The sequence below is a fragment of the Onychostoma macrolepis genome, chromosome 05 (assembly GCF_012432095.1).
Source record: "Onychostoma macrolepis isolate SWU-2019 chromosome 05, ASM1243209v1, whole genome shotgun sequence".
Lineage (NCBI taxonomy): Eukaryota > Metazoa > Chordata > Actinopteri > Cypriniformes > Cyprinidae > Onychostoma > Onychostoma macrolepis.
This window is the reverse complement of record NC_081159.1, coordinates 39,709,451-39,728,905: the sequence shown is the minus strand read 5'-3', so window position 1 is coordinate 39,728,905 and position 19,455 is coordinate 39,709,451. Positions and strand designations below refer to the sequence as shown.

Genomic DNA, 19,455 nt, shown 5'->3' with positions numbered 1-19,455 from the left:
AGTAAAATTGTCCGCCATAGGGTAAGAAAAATAATCTTAATACAAACAGAAAAAGAATATTTTTAATTTCTTACCCCATTGGAAGATAATTTGCAAAATAAGAAAAATGCACTTTAAAACATCGGAGATGCAGAGCACATATGCATAAGTCCGCTATATGCAGATTTTAAGGAAAGTGTGCATCCCTCTCACACTCATTCTGATCATTTTTCCTGGGCACAAACCGTCAAAGAGGGGTTTCACAGGACTGTAAGTCAGTGGTGTAAAAATCGGTTTAAATTAGGCTAATCTGATAAATGACGTTCACTTGATAACATCTTTCTGTGACGTCTGGAAGTAACCCAATAATCAGAATTTCCTTCAGGATTTCCAGTGTGGTTGGATGCATTGATGACAAGCATATCCCCACCATCTCACCTTCTGAAAATGAAACTGATTACTGTAATGGAAGGATGCCAGATGGAGGGGTAGTACCAGCCTTATCACCACAGCTGTTAAATAAACAAATTATTCACAATTTCTTGGTCCTCGATTTCCTAATACAAAAGCAAAATTTATTCTTTTTACTTTTGGATTTTAGAAATCTTCCAATACTTGACCATCTCCTCTTCATCTGTCAGTGGTGCTGGTGCAGGTTCTCCCTCTGCCTTCTTGCTGTCGACAAGTCAGTAGTTAATTTTATTAATTAAGAAATGTAACAGGTTGGATTAGAGAATATTTAATTATGTGAAAAGAGTGTTAGACTATGTGGAAAAAGCTGCAGAGCATTGAAATAGACATTGAATGATATTTAATGTCAAATGTTTGTAAAGTAATTTAGCCAACACCCATGAACCTTTCATGCTTAAAGCTTCACCTTGATTGAATTGTGTTTTTATACATTTTTAGCAGAGGTGTAAAATACTTGAGTAATTTTACTTGATTACTGTACTTAAGTATTATTTTGGGGGATTTTTACTTTATTCAAGTACAATTTAAACTGACTACTTGTACTTTTACTTGATTACATTTCTAAAGAAAAAAAACAGTACTTTTTACTCCTTACAATTTTATTTCAACTTAAAAAGTACATTGCATTTTTATGTTATCTTATACACATTAAATATGGGAAACGGAAGCTCAAACGTGCGTGCTTGACATGAGAACCAATGATCATTGTTTTCACACATCAAGCGCACACACAGTTCTGCTTCAGTTATGACTTTCATCAGGTAAATGTCTGGGTTCAAAAGTTCACCATCAAATCTGAGGAAGCATGTTGAGGTAGCAAAGTTGCGTTTTCCCCCAGAAAAGATTATTCATTATTCTTTGTTTTGATAGAGCTATTAGCTGTGCAATACATTGGCTGAATGCACAATATTGAGTGCAAATAAAATCATTGATCATTTAAAAAAAATATATAATTAATATTTTTTGGGGAATTCTTTTTTTTTTAAATTAAATGTTACAAATCTCCAAAAAAGTGTTTAAATGAACATTGTACGTTTACTTAATTGTAATTCATGTTTAGTGACGTTCTTACCAGGTAGTAGATAAGTTGTATTAATAATATGTCATTATATGATGCATTGAGTAGGAATTTGGACTCTCAATGTATATTTTCTTAATCTTAATAATTAAACAATTTGCTCATTAATTCATATAATTAGTAGCAAATAATTATGTAGCAATATTTCCTGAGAAAAGTCCCCACAAAAAAATTCCCCAAATAAACAATTAAAAGATTAATTATCCTTTTAGACAGTGACGTAGACAACACAAAAAAGTGGCCTTTCAAAATGTATGTTTTAATTCTATGACTCTCTTCATTAATTCAACCCATTCTTGCATTCTGTCTGGAATATGTTTCTAACCTCTGCATCACATTGTTATTAAAAGTGATATTTCACCCAAACATTAAGATTCTCATGTCACCCCAGATGTTTATGACTTTCTTTCTTCAGATGAACACAAGTAAAGATTATTAGTCCTTATAATGCAAGGGGACAGGACCACTTCAGAAAACACACAAAGTGAACACAACGGTCAAGTTTAAAATATTAGTATTTGTAATTTTCATTGTTTCACTTAAGAAGACACTGATTCATTAACAGGGCTTGTATGAGTTACTGTCATATTCACTTTGTGTAGTTTTTGAAGCGTCATTTTTGGACGTCCCATACTTGTTATACGAAAAAAGATGATTTAGTTTAGATGATTTAGATCTTAGTTTGTGTGTTCATCTAATAAATGAAAGTCACATATATATATATATATATATATATATATATATAATTTAACTGCATGATTTTTACTGTACCACCAATAACCTACTCCTAAATATAATGTAGAAACTTAAATTTTCTGTAAAGCTGCTTTGCAATGATTTGTATCGTGAAAAGCTCTATACAAATAAATTTGAATTGAAAAACCTGTATTTTTCTCCCTTTAACAAAACTTCTGTATGTCTGTCAGAAAAAAAAGTACTTCTACTTTTTTAATACTTGAGTACAATTTAAAGTTGTACTTTTTAAATTTTACTCAAGTATGTTTTTGGCCAGATACTTGTACTTTTAATTGAGTAAAATTTTCACTGAGTATATTTACTTTCACTTGAGTAAAATATTTGAGTACTTTTTACATCTCTGATTTTTAGCTGCTGCCATGTTCTTGTTTCTTTTTTCTGTCTTTTTTTCTGTCTTTTTTTTTTTAAGTGGCCATGGGATACCATTAAAATGAATATTAGTTCAATAATTTACAGTTTTCACCTCTGATATTATAACAGTTATTACGCATCGACGGAAGTACGCGTGCTGACGTCTTTTTGGCTGGAGCTGTTGCCATGGTAAATCATAATTTCGGCGCTCTGCTGATCAGGACTTTTCATAACTCTGAGTTCAAGTTTAAACTCAGAGTTGGTTGAACCTCCTTATTGAAACGGGCCCCTGGTGTTAGGGTCAAGTTATTATTATTATTATTTTTTATAATGACTAAAAAGACAAGAAGTAAGTAGTTTTTTTATTTTTTTTAAACAAATAAATAGAAAACAAAATAGAACAGAAATAGAATAGAGACTGCTAGTGTTAGAGGATCAATTAAATAAAATAAAACAAGTAGATAAAATAGAAATAGAATAGTGCTAGTGTTAGAGGGTCAAGATTTTTTTGTGTGTACTGTATATATATATATATATATATATATGTATACAATGGTGTGAAAAAGTGTTGGCCCCCTTCCTGATTTTTTTTTTTTTTTTGCATGTTTGTCACACTTTAATATTTCAGATCATCAAACAAATTTAAATATTAATCAAAGATAACACAAGTAAACACAACATGCAGTTTTTAAATAAAGTTTTTTATTATGAAGGGAAAACAAAATCCAAACCCACATGGCCCTGTGTGAAAAAGTGCTTGCCCCCTCCTATTAAATCATGAAAGAACTGTGATTAACCACATTATTTTAGAAAGCTGAGTTAAATTTCACTAGACACACCCAGGCCTGATTACTGCCAGACGTGTTGGATCAAGAAATCACTTAAATAGAACCTGTCTGACAAAGTGAAGCATGTTTGAAGAGCAACACATCATACCGTGATCTTAAGAAATTCATAAACAGATGAGAAACAAAATAGTTGACATGTATCAGTCTGGAAAGGGTTATAAAGCCATTTCTAAGGCTTTGGGACTCCAGCAAACCATGCAGAGCCATTATTCACAAATGGAGAAATCTTGGAACAGTGGTGAACCTTCCCAGGAGTGGCCGGTCTACCAAAATTACTCCAAGAGAACAAAGACAACTCATCCAGGAGGTCATAAATGAACCCAGAACAACATCTAAAGAACTGCAGGCCTCACTTGCCTCAATTAAGGTCAGTGTTCATGATTCAAGAATAAGAAAGAGACTGGGCAAAAACAGCATCCATGGGAGAGTTCCAAGGCAAAAGCCATTGCTGACCAAAAATAACACAAAGGCTCGTCTCACATTTGCCAAAAAAATATCTTGATTATCCCCAAGACTTTTGGGCAAATATTCTTTGGACTGATGCAACAAAAGTTGAACTTTTTGGAAGGTGTGTGACCCGTTACATCTGGCGTAAAACCAACACAGCATTTCATAAAAAGAACATCATACCAACAGTCAAACATGGTGGTGGTAGTGTGATGGTCTGGGGCTGCTTTGCAGCTTCAGGATCTGGATGACTTGCCATAACTGATGGAACCATGAATTCTGCACTCTATCAGAAAATCCTGAAGGAGAATGTCCGGCCATCAGTTTGTGACCTCAAGCTCAAGTGCATTTGGGTTCTGCAGCAGGACAATGATTCCAAACACACCAGCAAGTCCACCTCAGAATGGCTCAAGAAAAACAAAATTAAGGTTTTGGAGTGGCCAAATCAAAGTCTGGACTTAAATCCAATTGAAATGCTGTGGCCTGACCTTAAACAGACCATTCATGCTCGAAAACACTCCAATGTGGCTGAATTAAAACAATTCTGCAAAGAAGAGTCGGCCAAAATTCCTCCACAGCGATGTGAAAGACTCATTGCCAGTTATCGCAAACGCTTGATTGCAGTTGTTGCTGCAAAGAGTGGCACAACCAGTTATTAGGTTTAGGGGGCAAGCACTTTTTCACACAGGGCCATGTGGGTTTGGATTTTGTTTTCCCTTCATAATGAAAAACTTCATTTAAAAACTGCATGTTGTGTTTACTTGTGTTATCTTTGATTAATATTTAAATTTGTTTGATGATCTGAAACATTAAAGTGTGACAAACATACAAAAAAATTAAAAATCAGGAAGGGGGCCACCACTTTTTCACACCACTGTATATATAAGAAAACAAGTAGATAGAATAGAAATAGAATAGAGAGTGTTAGTGTTAGAAAATCAGGTTTAACATGATAACCAGTGATGGGAATAACGGCGTTATAAATAAACGGCGTTACTAACGGCGTTATTTTTTTCAGTAACGAGTAATCAAACGAATTACTGTTTCCCCCGTTACAACGCCGTTACCGTTACTGACATTAAAATGTGGCGTTACTATATTATATTATTAGAATTTAATTTTTCAGTTCATCTGAATGGATGCGCAGTGTAGCTGTATTTGACATACCATAAACTCTAGTGTGAAGCGCACGCCTCGCCGTCGCTTTCTCTCACATACACGCACGCAAAGAAAGATACAGAGCAAGAGAGTGTTTCATAACATGCAGAATTGACGCGCTACATGTAAACTATATTCTTTGTTGCATTTTCCTGTCAAAATAACGGAGTTCCTTTGGAATTCTTTAGCTTTTAAGAACTGCCGGTTTCTCTGGTAGTGGGCGGAACTAATGCGCAAACGACAATTTCATTGGCTGGCTCTCACCTATTATCGTCCTTGTTTTGATTTCAGCAAATCAATTCGAGCGAACGCAGACAACGTGATTAATATTCATGAACCCAGCAGCTCATTGATCCTTAGGGCGTTTTATATTGATGACAAATATGCCTTCACTTGGTTATTCTAATTACTAAAGTTCTATCATCATATAATATTAAATTATCATAATATTATATTATAATGCTTGACTGACTGGTACTAAGTGACAGTAGATAAATAGTGTAGATTAATGTAGAATGTTTTATAATAATAATTTATTCTTTTTGGTGTCCATTTCATTAATTTAACATATTTAATATTGGGGGCATCCAAAGTTATTTGACATTTGAACATTTTTTTTTTTAAAGTAACGCAATAGTTACTTTCCCTGGTAATTAGTTACTTTTATAATGATGTATCTCAGTTACTAACTCAGTTACTATTTGTGAGAAGTAACTAGTAACTATAACTAATTACTTTTTTAAAGTAACGTGCCCAACACTGATGATAACATGCATGACACTAAAATAATGCAATAAAACATTACTTTAACAACGTAAGATGTAACATAAATCCCTAATATACATAACTGGTCAAAATAATAATAGGCCTAATAAAAAATAAAAATAAAAACAAAGAAAACCTTCAAATATGAAGTGTCACACAGGGAATATCAATTTGCAGTTTTTCCAAAAAATAAAATAAAAAATACACTTGTTCAGTGTGTGTGTGTGTGTGTGTGTAAGTGCGCGTGTGGGAGAGAAAGCGAGAGACAGTGGTGAATGAAAGCATGACAGAAATTCTCACACACACCTTTCACGGATGATTTCAGTCTTTATGCTACACCTGAAACTCAGGTTGTGGTTGTACCTTTAGTCTCAGTGGTTTTACTGTAACTGTAAAAAACGATGACACGAAGAATTAAGAAACCTTACGCAACAGCCTAGCTCTGAAAAATCATGATTACATCAGTTTCCTTCCTGTGTGCTCCTTTGCCTAAACCGATTTAAATGACTTATTCATATGCAATTTTGGGACTCACCCATTCTACATTTGCCTGTCACAGTTGTCATTCATCCGGAATGATTTCACTCATTCAGTCCACAGCTTACTCAGAACAGAATCCTATCACCTTCCTTTTTAAACCTCATGATTTCCTTAAGTTTTCTCATTCTTTACATTTCTAGAACAATAGTCACATTCATAAAACCTGAGATGTGTGTGTTATTTCAGTTCACACGTGTTTTGACCATTCCATCAGCATGAAGCAATATTCTCATTCTTCTCCTTAATTAGCTATCTTCAGACCTCAGTCATTTCAATAATGCCATACATGCCTTTGAAAACAGCACGAGTACATACATGTACATATTACAACACCAAATGATGCATTAACTGCACAATTCACACAGCAGTGGTTTCAGGACAAGCAACAGAATATTGCCGATGCTGAGTATTATGATTGCTAAGAAATAATAGTCAAAAAGCTTCAAGATGAATGTTTTTAAAAGAAGTCTCTTATGCTCACAGAGGATGCATTTATTTAATCACAAATACTGTAAAAACCATAATATTGCGAAATATTATTCCATTTTAAATAACTGTTTACTAATTTCATATACATTTTAAAATATAATTTAGTCCTGTGACGCAAAGCTGAATTTTCAGCATCAATACTCCAATCTTCAGTGTCACATGATCCTTCAGAAATCATTCTAATATGCTGATCTGCTGATTTTATAATTATCAATGAAATGTTTTTCCAAACTTTTGACTAATACTGTATATTGTTTTCATTATTTATATAACTATGCCGGCTACAGTTCTGTTGAGTTGAACAGCTGCATGAATTGTGTGTGTGCATAGGCGTAAATCCCGGGGGGGACGGGGGGGACAGGACCCCCCCATCTGAGGCTTGTCCCCCCTAAAAATATCATTACAAGCGACTCTGTGTATTGAAAATAATATAATGGACATATACTTAAAATAATTGTGTGATTAGTAAAACAAAATAAACGCAAAAAAAAAAACGTTTTAAGTTCAGAAATGTTTTGATTCCCCCCCTCCCTTTCCTCACAGTGGTTTGGTCCACTGCCTGCTTTCCTTCTTTACCGATACACGCACACGAGTAAGTAACTTAGGCTATCAAGGCTGTTTTATTCTCTTTAAACATCGGGTGAAATGATTCTTTCTCTTTAACACAGATGATGCTGGATCATTAATAAATTCATGACAAAAAATTATGACATCCGATGTATTTTCTATGAGTGATTATAAGGTTAACAAGCTTAATACCGTAGCTCACCCACTACAACTAACATGGCGATAAACCTGTGTGTGAACTGATATTAGGCTAATATTGTAGACCTACGTGTTGGGTTTTGCTCAATATGATGTTAAGTGGCAGATCAGTGGGTTTAATGCAGTCGAATTAATGCGAAAGAGACATACTAGGTTTCAGACGAAACCTAAAATACTATGGATGACGCAAAATAATAATTATAATATGACCGCGTGGTGAACCATGAACTCATATTTAAACACGGTGTCCATGCTATGTACACACATCTATCCTTACAAGTACAATTTTGGCTGTATTATTTGTGTCCCCTTCAAAAATTGCTCTTGAGAAATTTTACGTTTATTTTCCCCCCCTACTGTCAGATGAAATTTACGCCCCTGTGTGTGTGTGTGGGTCTGTGTGTTTTAAAGATTTATACTTACATTTACGCATTTAGTACATACGGAGACCTGCACATGACATGCAATAAAAAATAAATAAATCTTGCGCTCAATTTAATAATTCGTGCCCTCGTTCTAGGTAAATCGTGCACATGTTTTAATCATTACCTCAACAGGTGCTGGTGCTTTATTCATAGGCTAAGTATCGTATCCACCGCCTTTGTGAAAAATTATTCCATGCAATGCTGCAAGGCTTTTGAGAATGTGTCTATAACTCATTCCCAACTCTAAATAAAACCATAACGTAACATGACATAACATAGCAGCAACATGTTTATGAAAATGTGTATGCGGACAGGAAGTAGGCTACAGCTAATTACTATTTCGTGCGCACGATTTACTTAAAACGAGGGAACGACTTATTAAAGCGTGCGCAAGATCTAGCAAATCGAGGGAAAGAATTAATGAAATGTGCCCACGATTTATTTATTTTTCTTGCATGTCATGTGCAGGGCTCCGTAAGTACACACTTTTATGCAAAGCAAATTAAATTGCTTTTAAGGGTTTCCTGGGAACCAAACCCACACTAGCAGCAGTCACTAGCAGCAGGCTTAACCTTTTCATAATTCCTAGAACTATTTAGCGGAAGTTCCCCCTTTTTGCCATGCCCCCTTAGTTCCTGCGCACCGTTTTAGTTTTAGAACAGTTTTAGTTCTAGGAACTCTGTTTAGGGAAACTAAATTAGCTCCTACTTCAGAGTAGGGTCTAAAACAGTTCTATAGGAACTACCAGTGACGTAAGTGTACGTTGATTGGTTGAACGCATAAGAAACACCAGCTACCTGGTAACACTGCAAGATGTCACAGGAGATTTAGTCAGATTTTTGTGATCTTTCAATCGTGTAAATCGTTCGTTTATATTCCATCTCCGTTATCACAAAACCCATGACACACAACAAAAACAGCTCCGATCATTTTTGCGGGCACAATGGGCTAGGGCCAGCCCACACCAAACCTAAACAGGCCCAATGTGGGCTTGCCCAGGCGAGGTCCACAGCTTTGGGCTCACTGTAGGCCCTCTGTGAGCAGGCCGCACTAGCAGATCGCCCACATTAATCCCATGATGGCCCAGTGTGGGCCAGCCCATTTGGGCCCAGAGCAACTTTTGTATCCTTTGGGCCCATGCAGGTTTTGTGTAGGCAGCCCTGTAATGCAACTAGGGGAATACACACAACATTGACTGGCCATTCTTTAGCCACTCAATTGAACTGGAATGGCTGAAACCAAAAGAGACCTTTTCAAAACCTGTTGTCTCATATAGTCCAGGAATCTTCAAATCTAGCTCACGAGAGCCACTTTCCTGCAGAGTTTAGTTCTAACCTTAATCAAACACACCTGAGCATGTCTTCAGGATCATTAGAAAATCACAGGCGGGTGAGTTTGATCAAAGTTGGAGCTAAACTCTGCAGGAAAGTGAATCTCACAAGCCATCCCTGCAAACATGTCTTTGCAGGGCCCATGCTGGCTTTTTGTGGGCACAGTGGGCTAGGGGCAGCCCACACCAAACTTAAACAGGCCCAGTGCGGGCTTGCCCAGGCGAGGCCCACAGCTTTGGGCTCACCACAGGCTCTCTGTGAGCAGCCCAAACTATGGGACTGCCCACATTAATCCAATGATGGCTCAGTGTGGGCCAGACACAAGCCTGTTAATAAGAATAGGAATTTCTTCCTTACCGCTAGGGTGTTTTAGGTTTCCTTAAGTAAAGCCATGTAGGTAGAGGGAGTTAGCAAGCCCAGTCTGGGGCGTTATCCGAAAACTGAAAAATGCTGCCTTCGGAGGCTGCATTCCAAGGTAGGAAGTCATCAAGGCATGTCCGAATCTAAAGTTAGCTTCACTTCCTGTCTCATGAGATACCTTCATCTGATCGATTATTGAAGTCAGCATAGATGTATCCTTCGCTGCCTTTGGTATCCTACAATCCTGTGCGTTCCATTCCGTGATGGTTGAGCTAAAAAAATAAAGATGGCCTCTGAAAGTTGCGTTCAGTGGTCAGTTTGGGTGTAAATGTATATTTCTGACTAACTGTTTGCACTTTTGATGTTATTTCTAGTGAAAAATCTGTATTATGGTAATTGAATATTCATTTAGTTATCACCAAAACTCGTTCTATTTTGTTATAGATCATCAAACCGTTACGCTGCCTCAGAAGGCTGTCCGAAATCATGAGGTGCTTTTGTGCAAAAATGCTGCCTGCAAAGTCATTGCCTCATAAGGCATCAAGGCAGCTGTCAGTCCTCTGTCGTGTGTCATGTGTTCCCGCCTCTTGTTTCCTTATTTGGTCATGTTCCTGTCCTTGTTAAGTGTGATTATTAGTCAAGTCTTGTCCAGCTGTGTTTTAGTCATTATCAGTTATAGTTCCTGCCTGTTTAGTTAGATTTTGTCTGGTCTACTCGTTATTCCCCGGTGTTCCTGTCTGTGTCAACCTTGTCTTGTCTTGCCCTGATGTCACCATTAAAGTAGTAGAGCTCTGGGTGGGGTGGGTGGGCCGAGGAATGTGGCCACGGCCACAAGAACCACCTGCCATGGCCTCCTGAGCTCCCTGCACAGCCATGGCCTCCTGAACTCTCAGCACCGCCATGGCCGCCTGACCTCCCAGCTCTGCCATGGGTAGCCAGAGCTCCCAGCCCTGCCATGGCCTCCGTCTGTCTGTTCCGCTCTGGAGGTCTCCTGTCCATGTCTGTCCTGAGGGGCCTCCAGAGTGCCCACCCCCCTCCCCGGTGGAACTGTTATGGCGCGGGTCGCGCCTTCCGGGAGGGGGGAGTTATGTCAGTCCTCTGTGGTGTGTGTCATGTGTTCCCGCCTCTTGTTTCCTTATTTGGTCATGTTCTTGTCCTTGTTAAGTGTGATTATTAGTCAAGTCTTGTCCAGCTGTGTTTTAGTCATTATCAGTTATAGTTCCTGCCTGTTTAGTTAGATTTTGTCTGGTCTACTCGTTATTCCCCGGTGTTCCTGTCTGTGTCAACCTTGCCTTGTCTTGCCCTGATGTCACCATTAAAGAATATTATTTTGAGTTATATCCTCGTCTACGTGTTCCTCGTTCCTCCCTGCTGTGTGCACCGTGACAGCAGCAAGTCACCTGCCTAAGTTTTGGGATGCAGCCTGGGACAGGATGGCCCTGTGCGGTAGCTGGAGGAGCTGAACACGCAGTGCCAGCTGACGCTTGGGCTCTGATCCTCTGGGGTGGGTGGGGCATTACTTGTACAGCAATACAGATACATCACCCATGAGCGTAAGATATATAGGTGCTGGTCATATAATTAGAATATCATCAAAAAGTTGATTCATTTCACTAATTCCATTCAAAAAGTGAAACTTGTATATTATATTCATTCATTACACACAGACTGATAAATTTCAAATGCTTATTTCTTTTAATTTTGATGATTAAAGCTTACAGCTCATGAAAGTCAAAAATCAGTATCTCAAAATATTAGAATATTACTTAAGACCAATACAAAGAAAGGATTTTTAGAAATCTTGGCCAACTGAAAAGTATGAAAATGAAAAGTATGAGCACGTACAGCACTCAATACTTAGTTGGGGCTCCTTTTGCCTGAATTACTGCAGCAATGCGGCGTGGCATGGAGTCGATCAGTCTGTGGCACTGCTCAGGTGTTATGAGAGCCCAGGTTGCTCTGATAGTGGCCTTCAGCTCATCTGCATTGTTGGGTCTGGTGTCTCTCATCTTCCTCTTGACAATACCCCATAGATTCTCTATGGGGTTCAGGTCAAGTGAGTTTGCTGGCCAATCAAGCACAGTAACACTATGGTCATTGAACCAGCTTTTGGTACCTTTGGCAGTGTGTGCAGGTGCCAAGTCCTGCTGGAAAATGAAATCAGCATCTCCATAAAGCTTGTCAACAGAAGGAAGCATGAAGTGCTCTAAAATTTCCTGGTAGATGGCTGCGTTGACTGTGGACTTCAGAAAACACAGTGGACCACAACACCAGCAGATGACATGGCAGCCCAAATCATAACTTCACACTGGACTTCAAGCATCATGGAATCTGTGCCTCTCCACTCTTCCTTCAGACTCTGGGACCTTGATTTCCAAATGAAATGTAAAATTTACTTTCATCTGAAAAGAGGACTTTGGACCACTGAGCAACAGTCCAGTTCTTTTTCTCCACAGCCCAGTTAAGATGCTTCTGACGTTGTCTCTGGTTCAGAAGTGGCTTGGTAGCCCTTTTCCTGAAGACGTCTGGGCTCGGTGACTCTTGATGCACTGACTCCAGCTTCAGTTTTCTCCTTGTGAAGCTCTCCCAAGTCTTTGAATCGGCTTTGCTTGACTGTAGAATTCTCAAGCTTGCTGTCATCCCTGTTGTTTGTGCACCTTTTTCTACCCAAATTCTTCCTTCCAGTCAACTTTGCTTTTAATATGCTTTGATACAGCACTCTGTAAACAGCCACACCTTTCAGTAATGACCTTCTGTGACTTACCCTCTTTGTGGAGGGTGTCAATGTTCGTCTTCTGGATCATTGCCAAGTCAGCAGTCTTACCCATTATTGTGGTTTCAAAGAACAAGAGATACCCAGAATTTATACTGTAGGGATGGTCATTTATTCAAACTCAAATGTAAATATTCTAATATTTTGAGATACTGATTTTTGACTTTCATGAGCTGTAAGCTCTAATCATCAAAATTAAAAGAAATAAACATTTGAAATATATCAGTCTGTGTGTAATGAATGAATATAATATACAAGTTTCACTTTTTGAATGGAATTACTGAAATAAATCAACTTTTTGATGATATTCTAATTGTATGACCAGCACCTGTACAGTAGGTGGCGGTAATACTCCTAAGGAGTGAACGGCCATTGAACAAAAAGAAGAGGGAGTTAGCAATAGCAAGCAGCAGTAGTCACCTGCTGAACACATTGTGCTGTGTCCTGGTTGGGAAATGTCATTTCAAGCCCAGTCTAAAAGAGTTTTTTTTTTTTTTTTGTGTACATTGTACATTGCTGATGTTTTTTTGCAGACCATTTTCTGGACTATTTTTGACTGTTACTGGTTAGGAAGAGGCTGGTGTTTGAGAGCTGTGACGTGTTTTCATTACAAGAGGTTGGATTATTAATTTGCTATCAGCCAACTTCAGCTATGGACAGTGTTTGGACATTGATGTACTAGATAAGACTTTCGCACACATCAACTTTCACATGACAAAATCCTACAATCTTACATTGCCTTGTTTGCTTTCTTTTGTTTTTTGTACTTTTGTGTATGTACATTTTTTGGCTATATGTAGCTGTATTAACCTGAATTGAATGCTTTCTGTTTTCTATTTTATTGTATTTAAAAAAATCCATTGATTTGAAATCCCTTTGACTACTGTACATTTTTGACAATACATACATTAGTTATGTGGTGACTGCATCCATTTCAGATGTATTTTGGTAACACTTTATTTTAAGGTGTCCATAATACAGAGGAATTACCTAGTTAAGTACTTAGTAGTAGCCGTTGTACTTACATGAAATAAAATGTACTTACCATGTAACTAAGTTATGGAACAGCCTGTACTTACAGTTTGTAATTATGTAGATGTAATAGGCAGCTACTGATACACATATGTAACAGACCGAGTCTGTTACACAGCTACTTATGTAACCAAGAGATTGTTACATATGTGTTGCAGACTTTATACGATGTAATTATAAATGTAAATACATGGGTATAAACTACTTAAAATAATGTGTATCAAGATTGTACTTAAGTGTACTTCATGCGTTTCTATACTGTACACCTTATCCAGGTGCACTTTAGTTTGATTTAACCCACCAGTACACAGCTTAAATACATGTAATACATTTCTAATTACATTACAATTACATAATATTACACTGCCATAAGCTACTTAAATAAAGTGTATCAAGATTGTACTTAAGTGTACAAGTAGCTGTGTAGCAGACTCTGTCTGTTACATATGTGTAACTGTAGCTGCCAATTACATCTTCATCATTACAAACTGTAATTACAGGTTGTTCCATAACTTAGTTACATGGCAAGTACATTTTTATTTCATGTAAGTACAACGGCTACTACTAAGTACTTAATTAGGTAATTACTCTGTATTATGACACCTTAAAATAAAGTGTTACCCTGTTTTTCCCAAAGACTTGCGTTACAGTAGCTGAAAAATATTTAAAGTGAAACAGATGTATTGTTGTAGATTAGTAGTGCGGGCCCTGTGTGGGCCTAGTGAGGGCTTCCTGGGGTCTAAGTGAGGGCTGCCCGTGCAGGGCCAGCGCTAAGGGGCCAACGTTTTGCCAATGAGCAAATTCTCAAGTGGGCCCGTAAAGGGCCAGTGCAGGCTTATTTGCAGGGACTATTGGTGGAAGTACCCGCTTTTTCCATGTTCGCATCAGAGGAACTAGGAATGGTTTTAGTTCCAGGAACTCCATTTGGGGGAACTATTTTAGCTCCTACTTCAGAGTAGGGCATTGGTCTCAAACTCAATTCCTGGAAGGCCACAGCTCTGCACAGTTTTGCTCCAACCCTAATCAAGCACACCTGATCCAGCTTATCAAGGTTTTCAGGATTACTAGAAACTTCCAAGCAGGTGTGCGTTGGGGCTGGTTGGAGCTAAACTCTTCAGCGCTGTGGCCCTTTAGGAATTGAGTTTGAGACCACTGGAGTAGGGTCTAAATCAGTTCTATAGGAACTAACAGTGACGTATGTGTATGCTGATTGGCCAAATGCATACGAAATGCCATGTTAAAATATGTATGCTGTCATGCTGTCAAGTTCCTAGTACTAAGTTCCTAGAATTAGCCTACATGGTGCGAAAGCCCCTTATCTGAGATAAGGCTGTCTGAGAGAATTGCTCACTCTGAAATAATGGATTTATGAGTGTGAATGATCAATTTAACTAACCAATTCCTCTGTTAATATTCAGAGAATAACTGACTATATCTGTACTTCTTAAGCAAAATATCTAGTGAAAATTAAGTGCAGTACACTTTTAAAAATTAAGGTTCAAAACGTTTTGAAGAGATGTCATGGAAGAAACATTTTTGGTCCTCCAAAGAACCTTTTAAGAACAATTCTTAAAAGAACCTGAAGAATATTTAAAAAATCTAAATAACCTTTTTACACTATAAATAGAACCTTTTATGGAATGGAAAGAGGTTCTTCATGCAACCATAGATGTCAATAAAGAACCTTTATTTTTAAGAGTGCAACTGCAGAAACCCATACTGAAACAACATGATAAACCCATACTGAGCCCATACTGTACAACATGATAAACCATTTTGACTTAAAAGTCTGCAAAAATATTACTGATTGTGCCAAACATTTAATATGATTACAGCATTCTCATTAAAAAGGATGAACTTTTGCACACAAGATTTCTGAGATTGTATTTTGCTAAAAATGCTTAAACATTCACATTCAGAACATGATTTATATTGCATGTGGCCAGATTTTGTTTATGCGCTCCAAGGTATCTCTACACACTCTCAAGGTCATGCTGAGGTTTGATTGGACTAACCGGAAATGACAATTTGGCACGGAGTTGAGGCCAAACACATGCAGGTTATTCTAATAGAGTCATATAGAGCTCTAGAAGATCACCTGTGGCTTTTCTGCAGTGTTTCTGTGTGAGCATACGGGTATGTGTCAAGGTACGGTTTGGACTTTTTGTACAGTCGGTCTTTGATCAAGTACCAACAGGCTGAACACACCTTGGCCACGGGAGGAATTCTCCTTTTCTCTTCTTTTCATAGCACGGTATCTTTTCATGTTGTAGCTCTTGGGTTTCAGTGCAGTAGGCGGGATTCATCCAGAGCATGTGGTGCCATTTGACTCACGGCTCTGGAATGCCAGCTCACAGACACATACAGAGAGAGACGGCAGGGATGAAAGGACAAAACAAGGAAAACCAGGAGGTTTGCGTGCACAGGGAGAGTGTGTGTTTGGTTTGGGGGAGTTCAAATGTAAACCATATCTATTTAAATTTGTGTCTGTGGAAAGTAAATGGTTTTTTTATGCGCATTGGAGAGGAAGTGCATCGGGGAATCTCCCACAAGGCTTCCTTGTGGGCTGCTGGCCACAATTTCCGCCAGGGTCATACACATGTAAACACAAATATGACCGATGAGAGTCTGTATATGTGTCTGTGTCTAATAATATGTTAGAGGAAATTTCTGAGAATTGACATCAAAAGTCATTCTAAGAATGAAAGCAACATGTAAGGCCCAGGATGTGTAAGAAAACCTTTTTAAACAATCATTCCAAAAAAAAATAAAAAAATTAGTTTTTAAAGCATGCAAAGACCTTATTAAGCAACTTTAAAACAATATGAAAGTGTAATATTTCAGGCAAAGTACAGTACATGCACTATGTCGAAAACTTGTTAAGAGTGTTGATAGGAAAACTTAAATGCAAAAAGCTGAGGACTTATTTTGTAGATTCTCGCATAATAATACCATATTATATTATATTTTGAATACATATTAGCCAAAATATGCATAAAAAATGTATGTGTGTATATATATATATATATATATATATATATATATATAATATTTTGCCATTATACCTCACACATTTTCATCTTTATATTGCTCATAATATTCATTACTGTGGTTAATATTATGATGAATATCTCTAGAACAAAAAAAAAAAAAAAAAAACTCGCACATCCATTTAAATGATATGCTGTATTCTGTGATGACTGAAACAATACAATAATGTTCTGGCAACCACAGATGCCACTTATTTTTACAGTTCACCACATTACTATTTATTATTTATTTTAAAACTCATATAGTAATACAGATTTTTTTGTTCTTCTAAGTAATAAAGATTGATTATGGAGAATATAGATGAAACAATGTGTCATCTATGATCTGTTGACCTCATTTTGCATGACTTGGTCATTTCACTCATTTCTTTTTTTCTCCATCTCCTTCTCTAAATTAAGGTATGATGCATTTGATTGACAAAGCAGTGTATTTTCCCTTAAAACGCAGTCATTATGTAGTTTTTTTAAGAATGTGTCAGTGAGGTTTGGTTCATGATACATTCTAAAAAAGTAACATATGTTACTTCAATGAGTTATTTAGGCATGATCTTTTAAAATAACATTCATTAGTGTAACCTGAAAGAAGCCAGAGTGATTCAGTCAAATTAAATAATAATTAGAACTGGTATTTTTAGTTTTCACCACATTTTAAAGTGAGCTGCATGGCAAAACATTTTGCAGCGTGTTTTCTGAATACAGCCATGTAATGAAAGTGAAGAATGACACAAAACATAATTACGATCACTGCAAATTTATTCATTAAATGAACATTATTGTACTTCACACATTTTCACTTCTATAATGTTCATAATAATTACTACTAGTGTTACTATTATGATGATTATCTCTTAAACTCTAACAAAAACTCAAAATTGAAGAGTAATTATTATTTCTGTTCTAATATTTCAATCAAATCCACAAACACAGTTTTTTAAAGAGCCATATCAGCATAAGTGTTCATGCATGCACAAAACATGTAATGAGTCATATATATATATCATTTTTTTTACATTTTTTTTTTCATATTTCTTGTTTGAGTAGTGTACTTTTAGACGTGGCACTGAGAAATCACAGTATTTTGAACCAAGTTTGTGAGACCACAGCTCATTCTAATAATATTACAAGAAGACAATGAAAAAGTAAATAAGAACTGTAGATGCAAATGTCAGTTTATTTTCACAAGACAATAGGAAATAAATAAGCAAATAACAATAAATAAATATCATTAAATAAATAGCTACAAGAAATATTTCTTCATATAACATAAAAATCTTCAATGTGAGATTCAAGTATTTCTGCGAGCGGCAGCGTTCAGCAACACAAATGGTCATTGTGACACCCTCATGAGTTTAGACGTACAACAGGTCTACTTGTGAGGCTACAGTTCAAGGGAAACATTTTCAAGTAAATCTAAATGAGCCATTCAAGTTTCATTCCATTATAAAGTTTCTTCGTCATTCAAGTCCATCGGATGTCTCCTCAGCTTGTGTTTTCCATCACTTCGTCCCGCTCTGTGCAGTCAAGCTGGGTTCTCCAGGCACAACTTGGGTGCCACAGGAGCCTGGTTTTCTCCTCCAAGAAGGTTCAGTGAACTTGACTAGTCCACAAACTTGATTCTGAGTTCATTCAGTTCTCTGTGCCAAGTCTATGGTACACTGGGTAGAGTAGGGCCACCACGTATCCATTCCTCCTGCTCTGCTGGTAGAAAGTGTTGATGTCCTCCTCCCAGCTTGAGCTTGGGCATGTAGTGTTCAGAAACCAGGTGTTCTCCTTCTTCTCCTCGCTGCTAGACTGGAGCTGCTGATGAGACATCAGGCTGAGGTCCTCAGAACAGCTGCCCATCATCTCTCTGGCTTGCTCCTCAGCAGACTGGAAGCGGAGAACATTGCACGAAGTTACATCGGTGAAGGTCGGTCCTTCACTCTGCGTGGTCTCGACGGATCCCTCCTCCGTGTAGATCTGCAAGAAGACCACCAGGCACAAGACGAGCAGCCAGCGCTTGGCGGGGCTCTTCTCGGCCGGCGGCAGATATTTGCGCACTTTGGAGGGGTACATGACGCGGGTGTTCCTCTTGCGCGGGCGCGCCGCGGCTCCGCGGGGAGGGAACGCCGACTGCTGCGTCTCCGGGATCCGCTCGAAGGTGAAGATCTCCGGCTCGGTGTTGCGCGGCATCATCGGTCTGAAATCAAACTGCGACTGCGACTGCGGCTGGAAGAACGTGTTTGTCGGGAGCGAGAGGACCAGGCTGTCTGATCTGGTGTACATGGCTAGTTCAGGTCAGTTCCGGTATGCGCTAGTTGCTCTGTGTCTCTGCTTCTCAAAAGTGACTTCTCTAACTTCAGCGTGAGGTTTATATATTTTGCTTTTAAGAGACGCCCATAAGTAAAGCCACACCTTCGGGCGAGACGGAAAATACATGGTTTTAGCCAAAAATTCCAACGTTTTACATCAATATATGAGCTCAACAAATGTCAATAGCTAAGTATGCTTGAATTCAGATAGTTCAGTAGGAAAAAAGGTTATATAAAAGCAAAAAGATACATTTGTCAAATTATATTTTCATTTTAAAACAAAAAATAATAGGATCACATTGCGTTAGATTTTAATTACTTTTATTTATTTTTATATTTACTTACTTAGGCTACTTATTGTTTGATTGATTAAAAAAAACAAAAAAAACCTCCCATGCATTTATTATTTTTCACGTGTGAATTAGTCTAGCCTATATAATGAGTTTCAGTTAGCTGACTTTATTTATCTTTTTAAATATTTATTTATTTATAAACATCTGTTAAATTGTGTATGTAAAAGTAGAGGTAGGGCCTACATTTCAGTCA

General features: G+C 37.6%; 1 protein-coding gene across 1 annotated transcript; it reads right to left on the bottom strand.

Annotated features, from left to right (window-relative positions):
* Positions 1–17,769: 17,769 nt before the first annotated feature.
* ier3 (immediate early response 3) lies at positions 17,770–18,940 on the bottom strand. The gene has a single exon (XM_058776261.1). It carries the CDS (start codon positions 18,881–18,883, stop codon positions 18,245–18,247), a length of 639 nt encoding a protein of 212 aa, XP_058632244.1. The 5' UTR covers positions 18,884–18,940; the 3' UTR covers positions 17,770–18,244.
* Between the last annotated feature and the right edge of the window lie 515 nt (positions 18,941–19,455).